This window comes from Lutra lutra, chromosome 11, assembly GCF_902655055.1.
Source record: "Lutra lutra chromosome 11, mLutLut1.2, whole genome shotgun sequence".
NCBI classification, from domain to species: domain Eukaryota; kingdom Metazoa; phylum Chordata; class Mammalia; order Carnivora; family Mustelidae; genus Lutra; species Lutra lutra.
This window is the reverse complement of record NC_062288.1, coordinates 67099293-67123305: the sequence shown is the minus strand read 5'-3', so window position 1 is coordinate 67123305 and position 24013 is coordinate 67099293. Positions and strand designations below refer to the sequence as shown.

The following is a 24013-nucleotide window of genomic DNA, read 5'->3' as shown; positions in this document are numbered from 1 at the left end:
ATACAGAAGAGTGAAAGCAAGTCTTCAAGGTTACCCAGCTGGGAAGTCTTTATTTTCCAGCCTGTGAGCTCCAAAAAGGAGGAACTTGTGGCTGCCTGGTACGATGGTCAACAGAACACCTGGCACGGGCTGGCATTAATGTTTCTGTCCCTCCCTCTCTGATCTCTTTCTCTGTATGTTTAATGAATTACTGGGCCACAGGGACCTCAGTAGGAGACTCACTTGACTGCATATGGGATTCTAAAGTTTGAAAAATCAAATTCGGAGTTAAATTGCATTCTTGAGGTTGTCTATATCAAAGCATTAGCTTATGTGAATGATGCTGCCTGACCAATCTCTGTAAGAGATTGCAGAGGCAGAAAACAGATGAAATGCACTTTCCCTGCTCTCCCAGAGCTTCATCTGCCAGGCCACACAGGAAGATAAACCTTCAGGTCAGCAGTGTGTGTTGTGCGCCCTGACTGCCTCTCCCCAGATGCGAGGACAGAACAGGCCCTGGGAATATGAGTGGGGTGTGTATGTAGGTGTCGGCTTAGGGTCACAGATCATTTCTGTATGCATCCCCAAAATACTCGTGCTGTACTCCTCATAAGTTATGTAGGGCTTCCATGTAAGAGAAACAGAGAGGAAAGATGGCGGCCACTCCTGGGTTATCTGTAGCTTTCTGAACTTTTCAGCCAAAGCAGTATCCACGAGACCATCCACTCAGTAGACACCCAGGAAGCCTCATTTTCAACAACTGGCAGACCCAGCTTAGTCACATATGTGATTCTGAGATTTGGCAGTTTAGGGGACAAGCAAGGACCTTTAGAACTCCAGGGTGCTCCAAGCCTCTCTCTTCCTAGCCCCCCCGGAACCTGGGTTCAAATCCCCACCCCCTACTACCAGCTCTGTGACCTTAGCAAGTCACCCAAACTCCTTCTGAATTCTGTCTGCCATAGTTTTCCTGGGTCCCATGCTGCCCAGTTCCTCCGCAGAAAATACCTTTTTTGAGAGGTAGTGTCCAGCGTCTGATACAGGTAGTTTCTCAAAAAATGTTTGTAGGAGGGAGAGTGGAAGGAAGGAAAAAGCGAGTCCCTGTCTCACAGAGATGTTTGATGAAGTTAAACAGGGTGTATAAGTTTCCGTGTCTCAGTGCCTGGCACATAAGGGAAATTCATTACTCGTTCCCTTCCCTACTCTGGCCTGAAACGCAGAAGTTATCTGGGAAACATAGCACACGCAAACATCATGAATGGATATACGTTCACTTACAGGATCTGTTCACATGTCAAAGTCTAGAGGAATGGGACCAGAGCAGGAGAGTTTGTGTGAAGGTCAAGGAGGGCCCTTCAAGTTTCATGAGTTGGTATTCCTATAAGGAAGGACTTTAAGGTAGTGGCAGCGAAAGGAGGAGGAGGGGGGGGGGTGATGAGATTGAGATGCAAGCTGAATGGGGAAGTCATAGAGCGGGCCTTTGCGATTGGAAGGCAGAAAGCGGAAGGGTAGCCTCATCTACGCCACCTGCAGGACAGATGAAGTAGTGGCAGACCAGCTGGTAGACTCGCCTTCCCAAAGCTAAAGGGAGCGCAGCCTCTGATTCTCAGGCCTTGAGATTCTTGCACCATTATCAAATGACCAACCTAAGAGCTATCTTTTTCTTTGAGTAAAACAACAAAACCTGTCTGCTTTGACAGTTTAGTTCCCTGGAGATAAATTTCAAAATACTAATTTAACTGAGGATGGTGTTTTTCATTTATTTTTCCAACGGAGTATTAGCTGCAGATTTGCCAAGTGACTTTCTGTTATTTGAAAACAAACAATTTAGATCTAACCCAGTTAGCAGTATTGGAAAAGGGAACACATAGCATTGCTGGATAGGGAGGGCTCGAGTGGAAACAGTGAAATAAAGGCATCAAGAATATAGTCCCTTGGGCGCCTGGGTGGCTCAGTGGGTTAAGCCTCTGCCTTCGGCTCAGGTCGTGATCTCAGGGTCCTGGGATCAAGGCCCACATCGGGCTCTCTGCTCAGCGGGGAGCCTGCTTTCTCCTCTCTCTCTCTATGCCTGCCTCTCTGCCTACTTGTGATCTCTCTCTCTCTGTTTCAAATAAATAAATAAAATCTTAAAAAAAAAAGAATATAGTCCCTTTATTATTGGAAGATTAGCAAGACCAGATGAATGTGTGATTGATACCATTACTCTCTTCCTCTCACTGAAGATGGTTTTAAGAAACCCAAATATAAGTTGCTCATTGAGGTTAGGGCTTAAGATATACCCAAATCCAAAGTATTATGTTTTCTGAATATGCATTAAGAATGAGAACCAGTGGGCTTACTCAGTGCATATACACACACAGAATGATGTTAAAATATTACACAAATGTAGTATATACATGCCAATTATGACATAAAAACATTTTATGTCACTGATAAAATCAGAATAACATCTGAGGCAGTGCTATAGTTGACTTAGTGCTCACTGAGCATCTGATGCTCTTTACAAATTGGGGAAATTTTTCTTGGTAAATATTAAGTCTTTCCACATATGTACATTTAAGGTACATTTAAGACGAGTTTCCTGAGAACATAAATGCTCGAGAGGAATAAGCAGGAGTTGATGAGGGAGATCTTAATTTGCATCTTTCCTGCCTTAAATGCCTGAAATGTCTTGGGTATAATGTTGCATGAATAAGGCTTTTAGTGTTTAATGTGATATGACTTAAACATTCTCTTTTTCTAGGGTCTATAAAACCTTTGCTATTAATGGCCATTACTTCTCATTTTTATCTACCAGATTTACTAAGGAAGAAAAAGTATGTCGAGGCTTCCATTTGTCTGCTCAAATCTGTTCTATTAATAGCAATAAACTTCACTTCTCTTAAACCTGGGACAATCCACTTGGCAAGGGACACTAGGTGACCATCCAAGCATGATCCTTTACAGAGTGTAGGGCTTCTACTTGTCAACCTGCTCTCCTCGCTGTCCGTAGATCCTCCCGACATTCCTGTTGAAGTAGAGAGTAATATTCGATAGCCATCGGAGATATCAAAATTGACACAATAGTAAAGTTCATCTTCCCTGATTTTGCACAGCTAGAAATAGTAGAACTTCGCCACAACACCGTAAGTGAAGCCTAAAACACTTAACCAGGAAAACACAGATGTGTGTTATGTCAGAGTTAATCAAGTGACAGGGAGAAACCTGTGCAGCTGACCTTCCTGGGCCTTCCAGGGCTCCAGGTGCCGGATGCAGACCCATCCTGGTCCCCACCGTGATTCAACATCAGCTGCCATCTGCTCTGGCTTAAATCTTGGAGGGGATGTTTCCAGGACTGGTTGGGGCTTCTTTGAGAGCAGCAAGAAGTCCCAGAGTCTCCCACGTGTTTGAGATCCGTTTCCTCAGATTGATCCAGCAACTGATCAATTAACTGAATTGAGAGACCCCGCTTCCCAAGATGAGGTTGCCGGCCATTTCCTCACCTGTCCTACCCCTCCCTCCCCATTAGCTCTTCCCCAGCTGGGAAGATAAAACACTTCATCAGCCACCCCTGCCTGAGAATGGGGCTGGATGGGATATGGAAACCACTACCAATGTATCATGTCCAAATTGTGGCGTTTTACCGTACTGGGAGAGCCAGCCACAGAAGTCAGAGTTCCTGGATTTCTAAAGTAAATTTCCTTTTTGTTGGCACAGTTCCGAACTGCCGTCCCCTCCGTTCTGGCTCCAGGCTGCAGAGAGCATCAGACTCGCCTCCCTGTGTCAGCAGGGCTCCTGTCTCACTGCCTAGGAAAGGTGGAGCTAGCTGCCCAGAATGAGAAGCCTAGTTCGCTGCCTGCCGGTTCCCCAAATCTGGGGTGGTCGTTATGCAGATGACTGAGAAAAAGGACAGAGAATGGTTGCCAGGAGTGTTGTGTCCTTCTTTTAACTTCCAGTGTCTTCTACAGGCTGCTAGCTTACTCAGCACAGCGCATGAATTCTGTCTTCATCTCACAAGCCACTCGCTTATTCGCTACCTCCTCTTAAAACATCTGACAAGTTTCATCCATTCTGCTTGTTTTCCTTGTTTTCTCTGGAAGAATTGAATATTCTCAGATCCTACAGCAAACACACTTTGTAAGCAGAAAGACCTAGTGAAAAAATAAGATTAAAAAAAAGAGAAAAAACATATGATTTATGCTGGCAACAGAAAGAAAAACCAAAAGAGAGAATCTGACTCACAATAATGGTGGAGTGTTGCGCAGAAAGTGGTGGGTGCCTCCTGCTAAGGAGGGGGAGACGGGTGACAAAGTGCCAGTCACTGGAACTGCATGGTGCTTCAAGACTCATCAGGAGCCTTTCTTTCCATGACCTTGTCTCTACTCCTTTGACGGAGACACACTGTAACTGATACATTAGTATTGTTATATAATTAATACCTAATTATTATAATTATTAATGATAATACACCATTGTTGTTGTGAATTAACATTGTCAGTCCCAAGAAGCCATCCTTCTGAGTCACCTCTCTGCCACTTCCAGTCTCTCCTGTGCTGGAAATCACACTTGGGACAGGTATAAGGATAGGGCCCTCATCCACCTCCCCCACATCCGCTCCCAGCCCCTGGCAACCACCTTTCTACTTTCTGTTTCTATGAGTTTGACAGCTCTAAACACCTTATATACATGCAATCATACAGTATTTATCTTTTTTGTGAAACTGGCTTATTTCACTTAGCATAACGCTCTTAAGTTTCACCCACATTGTAGCCTCGGTCAGAATCTCCTTCTTCTTAAAGGCTGAGTAGTATTCCGTTGTATGTCTACACCATAGTTTGTGTATTGAAACTCAAGTTTAACTGGGCGTCCTCTATTTTTACCTGCTAAATTTGGCAACCCTGTTCTAAACACATCAGTCTAGATAAGCTTCTTCTAGAAATTAGACCAGAATAGAGGTTGATCCCAGAAGGCCTTTATCAAAGGAAACATAAGGGGACATAGCTGACATCATTTTTTGGCTGTTGATTTTGCACAAACCATAGAAACATGGTTCAAATGAATCCTGGTTTTGTCAACATTCTGTGTCAGGAGTTCTTGAACTGGAGTCTGTGCTAGAGAGGCAGGGGGTCTGTGAACTCCTTGAAATTGTAGACCACGTTGAGTATATGTGCATCTTTGGGAGCAAAGGAGTCAAAATTAGATTCTCCCAGGTGCCTGAGGCTCCCAAGGAGGTCAGGAGACCCTATCTTATTGACTGAGGGCAAAGCTTTGAACTCAGGGAAGACATTTTTGCTGGAGGCTTGGGTATTATTACTCTTTGGACAGTTGATTTTCTGAATATCTCAACTAAAATATGAAGAAAGTTCAGCACATTTAAAAGAGTGGAAAGTTTACTCATCTACTGAAGCATCCCTTTCATGAGGGATGAGCTGAAGCTGCCGTGCATTTCACATCTTTCACAGAAGCTGAATGGAAGCCAGTTCATGAGTGATGCTGATCTTTGTGAAGCTTCTCATGATAGAGAGGCATATGCTTCATATATGTCAAAGTCTCTTAAAGAGATTAAGAAAAAGAGAGTAAGAGAGATAGAGGACAATGCCTAGGCAATCAATAATCTTACTATCTATAAAAAACAAATGACCGTTTTTATAATCACCACTTTATTTTTTCTTTAGAAATCCTTCATCGATTTACCAGTAGCTCTTACCAATGAGCTCGACTGGCCCCAACTCTCTGGTGTTACTGGGTTTCTGGACTCCATTAGTGGGTATGTATGTTTGACTACCTTTAAGCCTTTCAATGTATCTATGTAAGGAAAGAACAAGAAATGGGGCTTGTTCCCAAGATGTTGAAATGGGAATCATTAGGAATTTCTTCTAGAACATGAGTAATAAACTAGAAACCCACCACTGACATAGAGTGCACTATGCAGTGGGATATAATGCAAATCATATTTTTTTATTGACATATAATGTATTATTTGTTTCAGGGGTACAGGTCTGTGATTCATCAGTCTTACACAATTCACAGTGCTCACCATAGCACATACCTCCCCAGTGTCCATCACCCAGCCACCCTATCCCTCCCACCCCCTCCATTCCAGCAAACCTCAGTTTATTTCCTGAGATTAAGTCTCTCATGATTTGCCTCCCTCTCTGGTTTCATCTTGTTTCATTTTTCCCTCCCTTCCCCAATGATCCTTTGTTTTGTTTCTCAAATTCTTCATATCATTGAGATCATATGATAATTGTCTTTCTCTCATTGACTTATTTCGCTTAGCATAATAGCCTCTAGTTCCATCCACATCATTGGCAATATTTCATTCTTTGATGGCTGCATATATATACCACATCATATATATACCACAGTCCATTCATCTGCTGATGGACACCTAGGTTCTTTCCATAGTTTGGCTGTTGTGGACATTGCTGCTATAAACATTTGGGTGCACGTGCCCCTTTGGTTCACATTTGTATCTTTGGAGTAAATACCCAGTTGTACAATTGCTGGGTCATAGGGTAGCTCTATTTTCAGCTTTGTGAGGAACCTCCATGCTGATTTCCAGAGTGGCTGCACCAGCTTGCTGCAAATTGTATTTTATCACTGCTGGCAAGGAGGGACTATTCCTGCTGCAGGGGCACGAGAGTTGACCTCTAATGGAAAATACATAAACACATCACTGAATTTTTCTCACTCAGGGGACAAGGATGTTTATGATTATTCACTCTCAGAAATTAATATTTATAAAGGTAACGGCTAAAATTAACAGGCAAGTCACAAGGTCCTGGAATCACCCTGGCTTTAATGCTTTGGATTTGAAGGTGGAGACAATGTATGACAAATCTGAGTGACACACAGTCCCAATTTGCTGTGTGCGATTGGGTGCTGACTCAGAACGTGGGAACGGCCATTCATAGGTTAGCACCCTATTTTGTAATTTAATAGAGGACATTGTGTATCATGAATAATTTAGTTGATTATCATCTTACTATCTTCTCTCATTCATCTATGTACTCATTAAATACCACCTCATCAGGCAGAAGCTACAGATATTTCAAAGGTAAATAGGGCTTGACCGATCTCTACAGCCAATTACAACCGAGTAAGGCAGATAAGGCAATGTACAAATGATGATAGTAGAAGAGAGATGTGCCAAAAGACAACTCTCAACACAGAGCTACAGATTCATTGAAGAAATAATGCATAGAATTTATCAACGGCCACTTCTTTGGGGGATGTTAGGCAAGGGGGCCCAAACCCTGAAGGATTTACGAGATTGGAGTAATGAAAAAGGTAGAGAAGAAACTAGGAAAGGTAACCATAATTACTCATAATTATGTAGGAATCATCTGTGAATGTAGGGAAAGCAGAGGAGAGGCATTTTCAAGTTTAAGTGTAGTTTTTCAAGTTTAATCATGTGAAAAATTAAGTTAGTGTAATAATAGTAAGAGTGATAGGGAGAGTAAGAAGTAACCTTTGTGAGGCATTCACTATATACCAATCACTGTCCTGAGTGTTACACAGAGGTTTTTCTCATTTCATCTCTTATAAGGGAGATGGCATTAATTTCTTTCACAACTAAGGAATCTAAGGGTTAAGTAGACAGGTTAAAAAACTTGACCAGGGTCCCATGTTAATAGGAAGTGTTGCAATCTCTCGTCGTGGAACCTGACTTCATGTCTCAGAGAATGATTTGGTGTGGATCTTCCTAGCCCCCAGCTCCCAATCTTTGTGTGCTCTTTCATTTCAGCCATGGGAATGTGGCTATCTGGAGTCACTTTGTCACTTTGTCTGAGGGCATGGCTACAGGCTGGAGAAATGACTAAAAGCTAAAGGAGCCCTTCCCCAGGGAGATGTGGCATGCATTGCCTCAGAGGTCGTTCAGGGAGTACCTTGCTAGGGCACCCATGCTGGCAGCAGTCTGGGGCCCCCTATTCCCTAGCCTTGGTCCTTCTCTCCTTAGCTGCACCTTCTGTTGTCTTTGTCACCTGGACTACATCTAGAGATGGAAAGACTCTTACTGATCTCCCACTGCCAACATTAGAACTGAGAAAATATTTAAGTGGGCCTCCACCATCCAGCTGTGTATAATACTACCTAGAAGTTTCTCTGTATTAAGGCTTTTATGACAATAACAAAAGGAATTCATTATGAGAGAGAAGTGGACATCATTTATTATAATTTTAATGGAAGCTTAACTTTAAGTTGAACCCTGTAAAATTCAGCCACTTTTTGGCCTAAAGCCTCACAGAGTTGCCATTGAAGAAATACCAGTCTGATGTTTAAAATTAATTGCCAAGTAGCTTAAATCTTCCCTAGACTCATGCAAAGAATGAAAGACTTCACTCAGCAGGCCCAGCCGAAGTGAAAACTCGTTTGCTCATTTCTTTCCACTTAAAACGCACACTTGCAAACAGGTACCCCACATCTCCTGCATTGAATTTTCCCACAAACTCTACCCCAAAATAGCTCCTGCTCTCGAGCACACTGTTCACTTGTTTTAGGGTTTTTCTCTTGGGGGTGGGGATTTTGAGGGGGTTCCCCTGTCATCCCATCAGAGCCCAGCAGGCAGCCAGATCTTCCTTAGGAGAAAGGCAGTGGGGAGAAAGGGAGAGGAAAGTTGCCAGTCTTCAGACAAGCATAGGTTTTAATCCTTCTAAGGGCTGTGCAGAGACATTCTAACTTCATCTCACAAAGGAAGCGACTGTCTAGGTGCATGTTATGTGAACACGGGGGCATCCTGAGCTAGTCCGTGCTGACTTTGCACAGTGTGAGACTCTGTGTTGCCATTTACAAAAGCTCAGTCTGCCTGTACAGATCCCTCAGTGTGACTCTGAGTGCTGTCCTTATCTGTTGTTTCTAAGGAGGTGCGCACCCCCACTGGTGGGCTGTAAGGTCCCCTACCCTTCCAGAGCTTTCCTCTCTCTGTGTTTCTGGGGCCCCAGGCTATCTAGTTGTTTCTTTTTGCTACCTGTTTCTGTGTGCTCTGCCTGTGTCCTCTGCCACAAGCAGGAATGGGAAAAAATATATTCAGTTCCTTTAGATAGAAAAGGAACTTCTCTGGAATGTGAGTTGCTGTGGATTCCCCCATTAGGCAGACACAGAGCATGACACCTGCTGTGTGTCACCATTCCGGATGTGTCCCCCCACCCCAGCAGTAGGTCCTGTTAAACTAGCTCTGTAATCTCATGCAAATTATACCTGCAGATAATCTATGCTGAGCCAGTCTCCTTCTTAAAAGAATGAAGATTTGTAAAGTGTGTAAAAAATATTAAAGATTAGAGTATGATAAAGATCCTCTTCCAGTGGAATCTGGAGAATGAAAAGAATGTTGACCCAGAGGCAGCATTTGTGAGCCATGTAGACAGCTTCCACAGGCATTTTGAGCAAATGTCCTTTTGAGTCCAAATGCTTATCAACACAGGATAGAATGTATTGATTTCTCGGTTCAACTGGATCTGAGAAAGTGCTTCCTCTTATCTGGGATCAGCCTCATGCTTTGTGTATTAACAATGTTCTTTGTAATTGTACCTTTGAAAGCAAAAGAATGCAGTTTGGGAGAGAAAATGGTTGCTTTCCTTTTTCCAATATACCATTCAACCGTCAAAATTGAATATCTTTTTTATAAGATAAATGTAACTAATTGAAATTACACGCATGCATTAAAAGACAAACACAAGCCCTTACTTTTACAAATCTTTACATTCTGGGGTACCTGGGTGGCTCAGTTGGTTAAGCATCTGACTCTTGGTTTTTGGCTCGGGTCATGATCTCAAAGTCATGAGAGGAAGCCCTGCTCGGGCTCTGCATTGAGGGAGTGTGGAACCTGCTTAAGGTTCTCTCTCTCTCCCTCCCTGCCACCACAGCTAGCGCATGTTGTCTCTCTCTCTCTCAAAAACAAACACAAAAAACAAAAACAAAAAAAACCTTACATCTTTCAGTTGAGTCAACATTAACAAAAATCTGTTCTCTTAACTCTCAGGCTCCAGAAAATTCAAAAAGCAATTTCCTGTAAAACCATGTGTTTTATTTTGTCTTCCCAATGGGATTCAGAAAGCAGTTGAGTGATTCAAAGGCAAAAACATAAAACAAAAACCCACCTTGTGAGGTTGGTAGCGTGGAAGCTGGGAGCCCAACGGTAACTAACACTGGGAAGGAGAACTATAACCGTGAGTGAGAAGAAAAAGGTATTTTTTCCTAAAGATTAAAAATAGTACTTCATGCTCAGATCACCTTCAAAAGCAATTAGTGGAAGAGAAAAATCCTATTTAAGGGAGAGAATCCAAGGCCCAGTAACAAATATGGAAATATGGGGAATAATACCAAAATTCAGGAAGGAAGGACTTCTAGTTTAAAAGCAATATCTGAAATTCCAGAGCCCTGTGAGTCATGTGGAAGAGTAGGAGGAAGATCATGTTTACACATACAAGGTTCTGGTTCTGTACGGCCCTCAGTGGAATAGATAGCATCCCTGGACCTCATTTATATGTTCGAGTTGAGTTGTACTTAGCCATCTCTGAAGTTCTCCCCAGTGTTCAAGTTTAGTGGCTATAGGGCAATGTGTTATTAAAGTCCACAACTGACCTCATGATGCTGCTTGGTTTAGAAGCACTGGAGGAAGCTGGTAGGGAATGATGCTCTGCTTCGCCCCACCAAATATGTTTTCTCCATACCTTAACTAGCTGTGCCTTCAGACAAGACCTGGCTAATTTAATGGGTCGGAGCCTGAAACATTCTAGGAACCATGTTTCTCTAGGGCCAGCATTGCTTTGCCATAAAGTGTGAAACCCTGCATAGTAAGCCCTGTGCTGCGTGATACTGGGTGCTGGACCAGCTATTAATTAAAGTGGCACTCCATAATTGTCCTTTATGGGTACTTTTTCCTCCAGGGAAACCTCGGCAAGGGAAACAGATAACACCAAACCCTTAACAAAATAACCACTTGAACCCAACTGCATATAACCTGAGCATTTATGGTTGTCCAAATCCCCTTCTGAACGTGGAGCCAGGGATGGTCCAGTCAGTAGAGTTCTGCAGGCCAGGGCTAAATGGTAGAGAAGTCCTTCAAAGCTGGAGGGCAGAGGAGACTGGGAGGAAAAACAGGGTACCAATCAGAGCTTTAAAAAAGAAGATGAAGCTAGCCATAGAAAATCAAGAAAGCTGAAGAACCAAAGAGCAATTACCGAAGTTATCATATCAAGCAGGAGGAATACGAATGAGAGCAGTGGGTCAACATAAGTGAATGCAAACTACTTGGAATTTTCTAAAGTAAATGTTGCTCCCTCTGCCTCTGGCTTAGACTTGCTATTTGGGGCCAGAAACATAGCACATGCTTAGAAAGAAATAGACAAAGCTATTGTGAAAAGTGGCACAGTAATGCTATTCAAGGACATTTAAACACACGTCTTTGATGAGAGGTGTCCTAGAATCTGAGTGTTAAAGGTTATCTATTCTCTCCAACGCAGCAGACATTATATGAGAGAACAATTTTGAAAAGCAGTGTATAATTCCAAACCAAGTCACTTGGGGTGTTAAAAACAGAAAATTGGAGAGAAGGGATTTGTAGCTAAGATTTGCTAACCTAATTTCATGTTTTAAAAAAAGACATGTAAGTACTAAACACTAATGGGTTTAATAACCTTATTAAATCCATTATTCAAAAATTACATGTGATGTAAGTGCCAATGATTAGCCGTCTTATAATTATACTTTGCAAAACAGATAATTAGCCAGAGAATTGGTCATTTGAAGTTAGCTGGGGCTGATTGGAGTGGAGTATATAGTCTACATCAGTGATTTTTTTTTGAGTGTGGTCCATGGACTGCCTGGAGGTAGGTCTCTGGGACATTTTCAGAGGATCCACTAGGTAAAAGCCATTTTCACAACAGAATTAAAACAGCATTTGTCTTTCGCACCCTGCAGCCCTTTGTACTGACATGCAAGAGCAGCAGGGGGTGAAGGTGCTGACATCCAAGCACTAATCAAAGCGGTGGCACCGAACTATATTAGTAGTCACTGTGGTCTTCACTGTGGTCTTCACTGTGGTCTTCACCTCTTCACTGTGGTCCTGGTTTTGAAAAAGAGGGGGACATCTTCCCCTGAAAAGTTCACTGAAAAGCAGAAAAATCATTAACTTTATTAACGTATACATATGATTTTTTAACATTTTCATCTGACGAAATGGGAGATACACTTAAAGCACTTTTGCCATGTAACAAAATACGATTGTCTTAGGGAAAAACACTAGTGTAAGGGAGTTGAGAGCTATGTTCCACTCCAGTCGGTTTTTCATGGAACACCAGCTTTATTGAAAAGAACCAGAAAATAAGTTATAGTTATTCAGATTGGATATGTGGCATCTGAAATGAGGGCGCTTCAAGGAAAACAACTGACAGTATTGATTGTTAATCATTAAAATTTGAGCTTTCAGAGAAAATTTTGAATTTTTGAAAACTTGGATTTTCTGTTAGGAACTTGACAGCTTCCTAATACTCAAAACCTTTTTACTAGATATGTAGTGGTACCGACAAGTATGATTTTTCAATATTGTATCATAAAATGTATCAGCATTTAGAATATCCACATAACTCAGTGAGCCAAAATTTTCTAAATGGCCAGTATATGATATATAAAACCATGCATGGGTAGGGCCCCTGGGTGGCTCATTTGTTAGGCCATTGCCTTTGGTTCAGGTCATGATCCCAGGGTCCTGGGATCAAATTCTACATGAGGCTCCCCCTGCTCTGTGGGGAGCCTGCTTCTCCCTCTCCCTTTACCTGCCACTCCTCCCCCTGCTTGTGCTTTCTCTCTCTCTCTGTCAAATAAATAAATAAAATCTTTTTTTTAAATGCATGGGTAAAAGGTCCATTTGAAATACAAGACAGACAAATGCATTTTAATGTAATGTGCAAAAATGTTCATTGATGTCATTTCAGATTCTACATTGCAACTAATCAATCTTTATAAGAAAATACCACATCTCAAGTTTTGGTATAGAATCAAAGAAGGCTATCCATACTTATGTAAAAAAAAATATGAAAATGTTACTCTCTTTTCTAACCACATGTATGTTTAAGATGAGATTTTCTCCATATAATTCCATCAAAACAACATATCACAACAGATTTAATGCAGAACCAGAGATGAGAACTGAGCTGTCTTCTATTAAAGTCAGACACTAAAGAGATTCACAGAATTGTAAAATGATGCTATTTTTCTCACTAATTGGAGGAGGGGTTGGAAAATATATATTTTTCAGAACAAAATTCAAGTTAACATGTAATGGGTTTATTATTATTTTAAACGAAACAATAATTAAATATTCTTTCAAATCTCTAGGCTTTAATTTCTAAAATATGAATACTGACAGCTGTAACTTACATAAAAGCTCTCTAGGTTCCTCAGTAATTTTAAGAGTATAAAATGGTTCTGAAAGCAACAAATTGAGAACTTCTGTGCCAGGGTGTGAGTGTGAAAGAGAGATGTGGCTGTGGACAGAGGCTGGGGAATGCCAATATGCAGAAGTTTGAGAAGAGAGGATAAAGGAATAGTTCTCGAAGCAGAGAGAAAACTAGAAGGGTTCACCATCCTACAGACCAAAGAAGTGTTTACAAAGGACAGGTGCCCTTCAGCCACATACTGCCAGAGGCAGAGGAGGACCGGAATGAAGAAAGAGCCCTGGGTATGCAGGGTGGTGATCAGGAGAGACTGGCCAGAAACGTCTCAGTGGACAGAGATGGGAGCCTGACTGCTGAGAGTAGTTTCCAGGAGGCGATGAAGGAAGTAAACGTCAACAACTCATTTAACAGGTTTCACTATTAAAGGGAACAGAGAAAGGGGGTAATAGCTCATAGGGAATGAAAGGTTAAGGAGACATTTTTAGATGAGAAATCCTATAGCATGCTTTTAGTGAGAGGACGATCCAACAAGGAGAGAAAGGTGGATGAGGGAAGGAACCAGGTCCTGGAGAAGGCAAGAAGGGGTGCAGTGCACGGGAGAGAGGCGCTATCCCTTGATTCGGAAGGACCGTCTATGGATACAATGGCTCCTAGCCAAGGACTCTTCCTGCCACACCCTGGCAAGTCTCTCCACTTGCAACAACTTCTCCCTTGACTCTACTCCTTTCTAAATTTTCACTTTTTAATTTAACTACTCAAATCATGAATACGTTTTCATCTTTAAAAAAAACACCGAGGTATGTAAAGTAAAAAGCCCAAGCTTTCCCCCAATTTCATCCCCTTTCCCAAGAGAAAACCCTGTTATCAATTTAGTGTGATTTTGTTCAGATCCCTTCTGTGTGATCACATGTGCATATCAGTCTATAAAAAAATAAATATTTCATTGGGATTTTTCCATAAATAACATTATACTGTGCATAGCATACTGTAAATTAATGCTTTGCTTTAACAATACTTCTTGAAGCGCTTTGTATTCTTGTGTAATTCTACACAGTATTTCATAGCAAGGTTGTTTTGTTCTCCTACCGACAGACAGTCGATTCCAAATCCTCATTACGCCCAGTAATGCCATAATGAACATTCAGCAGTTCTCTTTATGAACACACGTGATGATTTCTTTAGGGAAAAGTGGCTAAATCTGAATGTATACATTCTTAACTTTTCATCCCTCCAAAAAGGCTATCCCATTTTACATTCCCACAAGCAGTAGATGAGAATACTTGTTTCCCTACATCCTGGCCAATACTGAGTATTGCCCAGTTTCTTAATGTTTTCCAGTCTAATAATATTTTATTGTTGTCCTCATATGTAGCCTCCTGGTCACTCGTGAGTTTGAGCATCTTTTCAGGAGCATTTACATTCACCTTTGTCTTATCTACTTAGCCCTTGTTCACGCTCTGACACTCACCGCTCAGGAGTTGGTTCCTTTAGACAGCCTCCTCATGCCAAGTCCCATCTAACTGGAGGATTCTCTCCCATACTCCCCATTGTGCTTCTTCAATACCATGTCATCTCACTGGTCATAACTGTTTCTTTATTGTTTTTCCCCTCCACCTACCTGACACCAGACCCTGAGCTTCTTGAGTACAAGAATCAGGCTTGACTTTGTTCTGTAGCCCCAGCACCCCCCCCACACACATTATGGGACGTCATAGGAGGTGCTCAATAAAAGAATTACTGAATACATTCATAACGATATCACTTTACATTTGTAGATTGCTTTCCAATCTACGAGGCTCCTTCCCTTGCATTTTCTCAGATTGCCTAAATCAAATCAGATTTGCAGGAATTAACATTTCTGAAAAAAACACTAGGGATGAGGGAGGAGGAATAGAAACAGCATGAATCTAATCTCCAGCTGCATGATGTGATCACGTAAAAATAAATCAGCATACTGTAAGCCCTCGGACTTCTGAGTGTGTTCCAGAATAAATATTCTGCAAGAGATTAGGGCAGTCCATTAAAATATTAAAATAACCACGCAGTCAACAAGTTGGAAATAGTGAACTTCAAGTAAAATAGCGATTCAGTAGCCAGGTAGAGGGAATAGAACAAATGAGAGAGAGATCTGCTACAAGTGAATTTGGCCAATTATAGATGAGTCAAGCCTCGTTGTAAAGTTTTGTCCAGAACGATAAATTGTGCAGTCTAAATTGATCAAAAGAAAAACCTCCAAATTTCTCTAACAGGATTCCTATAACCAACCGAGCCTGAGATTTTAGGCCATCTCCATGCTCACATACAGATAGAAATAATTCATCAGTATTCTCCAAACACTGTTCCAGGAAGGCCTAGTTCCACAAGCTGTCACATACATTTTTCACAAGATTCCTGGGTCAACTAAGTTTTGGAGATGCCAGTTTGAATAAGGAGAAATACATTTATCCAGTATAAGACTAATAAGAGCCTTTGATAAGGCAAAAATACTTTGCATATCTCCAAGGTTTAATATGGAACAGTTCCTAAATTCATTTACATACTTGACCACAGAACTACGTAGAATCTCTCTCTCTCTCTCCCTCCCTCTCTCTCTCCTTCTGTGTGTATGTGTGTATATTTTATGAGAAAGATATATCTCAAGAAAGTAGTGTTTCACAGCATCTTTTGAGAAAGGCTGTTCAGATTATTAAAACAATCTTTTGTGCATCACAAGTGATCTTTTTACCTTTATAAGCACGCACACCTTCTATCTCTTAGTTTTATCATAGTTTAATGTTTATGCTGATGCAGTGGCCTAGAATCAAATCTGAGACCAAACATGCCAGGAAGGAAACAGTTATCACTGCTCCAAGCTCTGAAAAGGACAGAGGGAAGAATCTTAGTGGGAGGTTAACTTAACAGGTAAGAAGCCTTGTCTGAGTACAGCGGCTCATGAATTATTGAACACAAGGCCCATGAAGTCTATTTCCCTGTATTATTTGCTGCTCCAAATTCAAAATCTATCATGCTGTCTGACTAATCTTTTCATGTCTGAACTCTTAGGACCTCCACTCTAGCCATTCTCACCCCTGCACACACCCCTGCATAATTAGCCCATTGCCGGTCTCTCCGAATACACAACGAGTCGAATTCTCCACATTTAGTTCTCTCTGAGGCTGAAATCTTGGTTGTTCCGTGATGTGGTGAATTAGACGTTACACAGGGACCTAGTATCAAAAGAACTAAAAGGAATTCTGAAAGTTCTTTAATCTGTCTCGCTGGTCCCATGCTGGTCTGACTTCCACCCACATCAGAAAGAAAACTATCCACCCTTTTCTTAAAATTCCTGGCAATAACAGTCCTTGCTTAAAGCTGTTCCAGTCTCTAAATTATTCAGTTTTATCCTACTTCACTCCCCTGCCTTAACCGTTCACATCAGATGTTACCACTTTTCTCTCACAGACCCTGCTGCTAGTCTACCATGCCCTGGTCTTTTTTGTGTGTCTTATCCTTTATGATGCAACTTCATTAGGGTGTCAGAATTTATATCCAAACTAGCAGTGCTCTGCAGAGAGTCAGAAATTGCCCCCAGAAACTTCACTGGCACCTGATACACTATTGTTGCTTGCATAATATCACACTTGGTCTATCCCCAAACCCTCTGACATGCTAAGCCTATTGGGAAGGCATTCTGATGCCTCTCTCCAAGAAGGTTCCACTTTGACTCAATATAGAAGGTGATGATTTTGTTTAGTTTTAAAATCAACCCCTTTAATTTGTCTGTATCATGCTTGACATTCATTCTTGGTTTTATTCTTTGTTTTGTTGTTCTCCATTTCTTGATAGTGAAATGGTATGGGGGTGGTGGGTTACTTGAGAAAGTGTTTTTTGTCTGTTCCCTGAACCCACGTTGGGGAGAGCAGCCAAGAGACATTCTGTGTGAGATTTACCTATTTTGAATTTTGGTGTTAGAAATCGAAAGCTGGGGGCACCTGGGTGGCTCAGCAGGTTAAAGCCTCTGCCTTCGGCTCAGGTCATCATCCCAGGGTCCTGGGATCGAGCCCCACATCGGGCTCTCAGCTCAGCGATGAGCCTGCTTCCCTTCCTCTCTCTGCCTGCCTCTCTGCCTACTTATGACCTCTGCCTGTCAAATAGATAAATAACATCCTTAAAATCAATCAATCAATAAATAAAAGAAATCGAAAGCTGACAGTGTGTCCTCACATGAAATGCCCTGAAGTAGACAGATCTGGTCAAAGTGGGACTTCAACATGGCCGGCTTCCAGGCCAGCCCTGGAGATTGAGGACACCAGCATCTCAGGCACTGGGGAAAGTGGAAGGTAGAGAACCTTCAAGTACTTCAAGTACTTCTCCTTTGCATCCCTCAAACTACGCTGTTACCTCTTCTACCAGCACACTGGACTTAGTTTTAATATACAACATAGGGAAAAGGGAGAAATGAAAGGTCACACTGAGAAACCTGAGTCCAAGTAGGGTTGGGGAGCCCGAGAAGTGGGGATTTGAAACCAGAGAGGTCATCACGGTTAACCTTACTATCCACAGTATCCTTGGTTTCTCCTATGAATTCAAATCCAACTGACCTTGTATACAGATGACTTTCCATCAAGCATTCTTCTCAGTTTGTTAGCATCTCAAAAATACTGTGCTATAGGCTTCACAAAATATTGTACTGATTTTTCTGTCTTCTCTGGATTCTTGAGCACTCCATGAGAAACTCAACCCTAGAATGTACAAGACAGATTATGTATTCGAGGTGGGATGAAAGAAAACATTATCTTTGATTATGTGAAATGTTTTCTAGTGCCTATCCAAATCCTTGATCTCAAAACTCTGTGTACTATTTCTGGTCAGAAATGTTAATGAAACTATTCACCGGTTGGCAAAGATTTTGTATTCTTATAAAGAAAGATGCAACTAACTGTATCTATAATATTAATATCCATGCTATTTACTCTCCATGAGCAGGCCATGAGCCAAACAGTATTTTGGTACATAAATTCCATTTTTAGAATTATCAAAAATATGTTTAAGGCTAAATATTGGTAACAATTACTTTCCCAAAGGAAAGTAACCCCTCTTTATTGACCGTGAAATTATTTTAGCGTTGAACTCAGATCTAATGTCCATTTCCCATCTGCTTTTTCAAAATATAATAAAATAGTCAAGGCAGACGGCGTAAATGATGCAGAGTATAAAGTATTCATTTCAGGCTTCTGGGTAAGATAGCAGATTGAACAAAGCATTTACTTCTCTCCCTTGAGAAACCCCACTAAAATGACAGTAAATGATTTGGTCTACAAGGACAAAGAGAACAGGAGGAGTCATCGCTACAAAACGTTGGAAGCCAGAAAGCAGGCCAGAAGGTAAATGACCTAGGTGACTCAGAAAGCTGCATCCCAAGCCAGTAGGAAGGAATGTCAAGAAGCAAACCAGTTTACACTGCAGCCCCCCCAAAACTTGGCGATCAACCACATATGGCAGCTCTAGAAATGGAGGTGAGGTTAAAAACAAGTGTCAGTTGAAAGATTGCTGAAAAAGCAGTTAGATACTTCGACTCTTGCCCAACTTTACACAGGTGGGCAGCTGCCTCCCCTTACTCTGGTATAAGACTAGAGGTTTATTGTTCTCTGGAGATGCTTAAATCAGAGGCTTCTGGGCTGAGGGACACCAGACATAAGTGAGGAGAGGAACCCACTAAAGTACATGCATGCTAAATGTAGAGAACCAGCCCCAGAGTGCTGGCAAGCCAGCTGAAGACCAGAAGATCCTTCTCAGGGGAATCTGCACATCCCAGGGAGGAAGGCTCCAGACACGAGCAGCAGGGGTTCCCTGAGAAAGTCAGCCCATACTATGGTGAGGACCATAGTCAATAAGCCACACCCAGGGATCCATTTTCCATTCAGCTTTTATATTTTCAACCAGTTTCCACTTTTAAATACAAGCCAACAAACATTCCAGGATCATCAGACATCTGAGGGAAACCTTGAATGTGAATGACAACACAAAAAGAGAAAAGGCAACTTCAAGAAAACAAACTATTGCTCTATTTTCTAGGAAAATGTTTTTCTTAGATTCTAATTGATATCCTATTAACTAGAATTAATTTCTTCAAAAATGTAGAGGTTTCATTCATGTAATAAGGTTATGCTAAAACTAAAATATTCAAAGAACAAAAAAGGTCACTTGGAAGTTATGCTAGTGACATCAGTTAACTTCCATAAAGGGATTGAAAGATAAATTTAAGGATGTCCTTCAGAAAATAGAGCAAAAGACAAAGATATGGAAAATGGGGCTGAAAAACTAGGAAGATCAGAAGATCAGAACCCAACTGACCCAATATACAAATAATAGGGTTCTAAGCAAAAGAAGCAAGGAAGAAATCATCAATGAAATAATTCAAGAACATCTCTGAGAACTGACAGATATGAGTCCGGGTTGAAAAGGTCCATTAGTGACTACACTGTGAATGAAAATAGAGCCATGCCAAGCCTGTCATCACAACATTTTAGAACTCTTGGAACAGAGGAGGCTGAAAGCTACCATAGGCTTTCAAAGGATCAAGGCACAGAAAAGCTTCAGACAACAACACTAGGAGGCTAGGAGCTAATGCACTGATTCCTTCAAACTTCTAAGGGAAAATGATTTTAACCTAGAATTCTATAACCATCTGTTCTGGTTATCTATTGATGTGTAACAAAGTACTCCAGACTTTAGTGGCTTAAACAATAACCATTTTAATTATATCTCTCAGTTTAGGGTATCAGGAATTCAGGAAAATTTTGGCTGCCCAATTCTAACTCTCCATGTGACATTGACCATAGTTACTCAATGGTATTCACCTAGTGGCTGGATTAAAGGGTCCAAGATGGCTTTACTCACATAACTGGTGCCTGGGAAAAGGCAGTTAGAAGACTTGGTTTAGCTGGATCCCTCTTTCTTTCCAGATAGGGCCTTTTTTTTTTTTTTTTTAAATAGACTTTAATTTTTGAACAATTTTAGGTTTACAGAAAAATTGAGCAGAAAATACAGCATTCCTATACACTCTCTCATCTCTTCCATTTCCCTTATTATTGACATCTTGCATTGTGTGGTATATTTGTTTTAAATGAAGAGCCAATATTTACATATTATTCTTAACTAAAGCCCATTAGTTTACCTAAGGGTTTCTACTTTATGTAGAACCTTCCATGGGTTTTGAGAAATGCATAATGGCATGTGTCCACCATTATAGTTCCATATAGATGAATTTCATTGACTCCCTTCCCCCCAAAAAAACCCTGCGTTCCACTTGTTAATCCCTCCTCTCTCTCCCCAAATCCTTGGAAACCGCTAATCTTTTATAGTTTCCATGGTTTTTCCTTTTCCAGAGTGTCATGTGGCTGGAATCATACAGAATATAGCCTTTTCATATTGGCTTCTTTCACTCAGCAATATGTATTTAAGGTTCTACCATGTCTTTTCACAATTTGATAGCTCTTTTCTTTTTACTGCTGGATAACAGTCCACTGTATGGACATACCACAGTTTGTTTACCCATTCACCCTTTGAAGGATATTTTGGCTACTTCCATTGTAGGGTTTTTTTACATGGTATCTCCAGCAGGATAGTCAGGCTTCTTACATGGTGGATCAGGGCTTCAGTAGACCATAGTTGCCAGCTATCTTAAAAACCAGGCCATAACTGACATAGAATCACTTCTACTATACCCTGTTTGTCAAAAAGTCACATAACAGCCAAGATTTAAGGGTAAGGGTGTCAAAGATAATGAGGCCATCTCTAATCTACCACACCAGCCAAGGAGAGACAAAGTCTGATGGTCCAGGAGGCTTATTTCCCTCTTCCCATTGATGGCTTAGCCAGAAGCTGATTCATCATGTTTGGGACTCCTCCTATTTAACAAAACAATCGCCTAGACCATAAATCTGTTATTGTTACATAGCGGCTTATAAACACCAAAACCCTCTTTCCCTAAAAATATGTAGGGTGTCCTAGATGTGTCTAGTCTAACTATGCCCTATCTGAAACACCTTTCCAAATGAAAGGTAATGAAAGTTCAGGGACCAAGTAAGCACCATTTCTTCTCTACTTGAAGTTTTTCCCCAACAAGCCTTATTAACCATATTTATGTTTATATTAATGATGTAAGCTGTATTTCTGGGCCTACCTTATACCTCAGCAAATGAAAAAATAGAAACTTTTTGGATATACAAATGATAAAAAAAAATAATAAATTACTTCTCCCACATCCTTCAAAAGTTACTTAAAAACATTCTCCATCAAAAAAATAAAAGAGGCGCCTGGGTGGCTCAGTGGGTTAAAGCTTCTGCCTTTGGCTCAGGTCATGATCCCAGGGTCCTGGGATCAAGCCCCACATTGGGCTCTCTGCTCAGCAGGGAGCCTGCTTCCTCCTCTCTCTCTCTCTCTCTCTCTCTCTGACTGCCTCTCTGCCTACTTGTGATCTCTCTCAAATAAATTTTTTTATAAAAATTTTTTTAATAAAATAAATAAATAAATAAAAATTGGGGCACCTGGGTGGCTCAGTGGGTTAAGCCTCTGCCTTTGGCTCAGATCATGATCTCAGGGTCCTGGGATTGAGCCCTGCATCGGGCTCTCTGCACAGCAAAGCTCTCTCTGCCTGCTGCTCTGCCTACTTGTGATCTCTCTCTGTCAAATAAATAAAAATCTTTCTAAATAAATAAATAAATAAATAAATAAATCTAGAAAATAGATCTGCTAAGTCAGGAAGAGGTAAAGAGAATCCCCAGGATGATGAAGATGGAGGCTCCCAGCATATCCACTGAGCACAAGGGTGAGAGGGTAGCAAGTCCAGAGCAATCAGGTCAAGAGATTTCCACAAGACAAAAATAAATAAGCTCTCTGATAGAGCATATTTAAAGGGTATCAAACAACTGTAAAAGATTTGAGAATAAATTGATGACAAATACTTGGAAAATTAAGCAAAGAAACAGAAGGCTGCTGTTAACTCCAGGGAAATAAAAGAATTTGGAATGGAAGAGAAAGCATTCATAGATGGATTGTGAATAGCTAAATCCTCCTCTTGATGGTGGGAAGTAAATAATGCCAAAGACCACAAAGTGGACTTGAAGATATGTTATTTAGAGATAAGAAAGGAAATGCTCAGTGACTCAGTCAGTTAAGGCTGAAATTAGTTCCCTCTGGGAATGGAGAAATGGGGAAGGGAGGGTAGTATGGGATTGCTCTTTGTCTCTACAAGCCTTATAGACATAAAGAGTTCAACTGTCTTGGTTCACATTCACCTTTCCAGTGAAGCTTGTTCCAACCACTCTAACCCTATTTCTGCTGCCTCCCCCCTTTTTTTTTTTCATAGCACTTACCACCTTCTAGAATCCTCTCTTCTTTTTCATTGAGGATGCTTAGTGGTTTTTCTTTTCCTGATAGAATGTCAACAGTATAGGGCCAGGGGTCTTTGTCTTCCTCATTTACCAATACGACCCAGGTGCCTACAGGAGTGGCTGGAACATAGTAGGGCTCATTAAACATCACTCAAGTAATACTAATTTGACTTTTTAAAACTATGTGCATCGGTAGGTTTGATTTTTAAAAATAAAATAAATCATTCACCTCAAAACTCCACCACAAAGCAAAAATCCCATACTTAAAATATTGCTCAGACATCATGCTCTTCTATCAAAAAATATTATCATTGGTTTTCTCTGACTTCAAAAAGATTACTTTCAGTGCATGCCAAGTGCCCAAACCTCATACATGCTTACCTTTCTGAAGCAGTAAGACAGCTGGCAGGCACTCTAATACAGTAAGTGAGACTCATGTAACACAAGTAAATGGTGATTTATGTAAGGTCATGAGATATGAAGTTATTGTAATGAAGAGAAGATACAATACATTTGCAGAGTAATTGAATACTTCTGAGTTTAATTATTATTCATTAGTCTATACCTGGTCTTGTTTCAAAAAGGATTTTACAGAAGCCTATAAAAGCATAAAGAACATAACATTAAATTACATTTAAATTAAATTTAAGGCTTGGCAAAAGAAGATAGAAAATCAAAGATGGGACCAAGAGAAGCCAAGAAAATGACTTAAAGTATGTGTGCAGTTATAACCTGATACTGGTCACAAATTTGTCTCTAAACTCTGTGTCCATTAGTATTAGATTCAGCTACAAGTAGCAAAGAGACTCCACATATGGGTGGTTAAAATAAGATCATACTTGAGTTTATTTCTTTCACATGTAAAATTTCAGAGATGTGTAGTCCAATTCTGGTATGGGATGTCAACTCCCCTGGTCCTCAAGAATCCAGGGTCCTTCCAGCTCACCCCTCTGCCTTCCCAATGTAGAAGTCACCCCCGCTGTCCAAGATGACAGCTTTTTACCTATTCTGGGCAGCAAAATGGAGAAAGAGGACAAAGAAGGAGCAAAGGTCACTTGCCAATTGTTTCCTAAAAAATATTCCCAGAAATTGGATACTTTTACCTCATTGTCCAGAAATGAGTGAAGTGGCCACTTGTGGCTGCGAGAGAAGCTGGGTAAAGCAGTTGTCATGTGGCATCATCATTCCCTACTAAAACTTCTGTTAAAATGGATGAAGGGGAGGGATGGATCTGAAGATCAGCAAGAGTGTCAGCCACAGCTTCACAGCAATCAAAAGAAGAAAGGG

At 41.0% G+C, this 24013-nt stretch overlaps 1 protein-coding gene across 4 annotated transcripts in view; it reads left to right on the top strand.

Moving 5' to 3' along the window:
- AOAH (acyloxyacyl hydrolase) overlaps positions 1–24013 on the top strand; it is a 163141-nt gene that overhangs the window by 88701 nt on the left and 50427 nt on the right. For all 4 annotated transcript variants that reach the window (XM_047695588.1, XM_047695589.1, XM_047695590.1 and 1 more), the window contains one exon: positions 5631–5722. In XM_047695588.1, coding sequence (XP_047551544.1) covers positions 5631–5722 — 92 coding nt within the window. The remainder of the gene's footprint in view (positions 1–5630; positions 5723–24013) is intronic.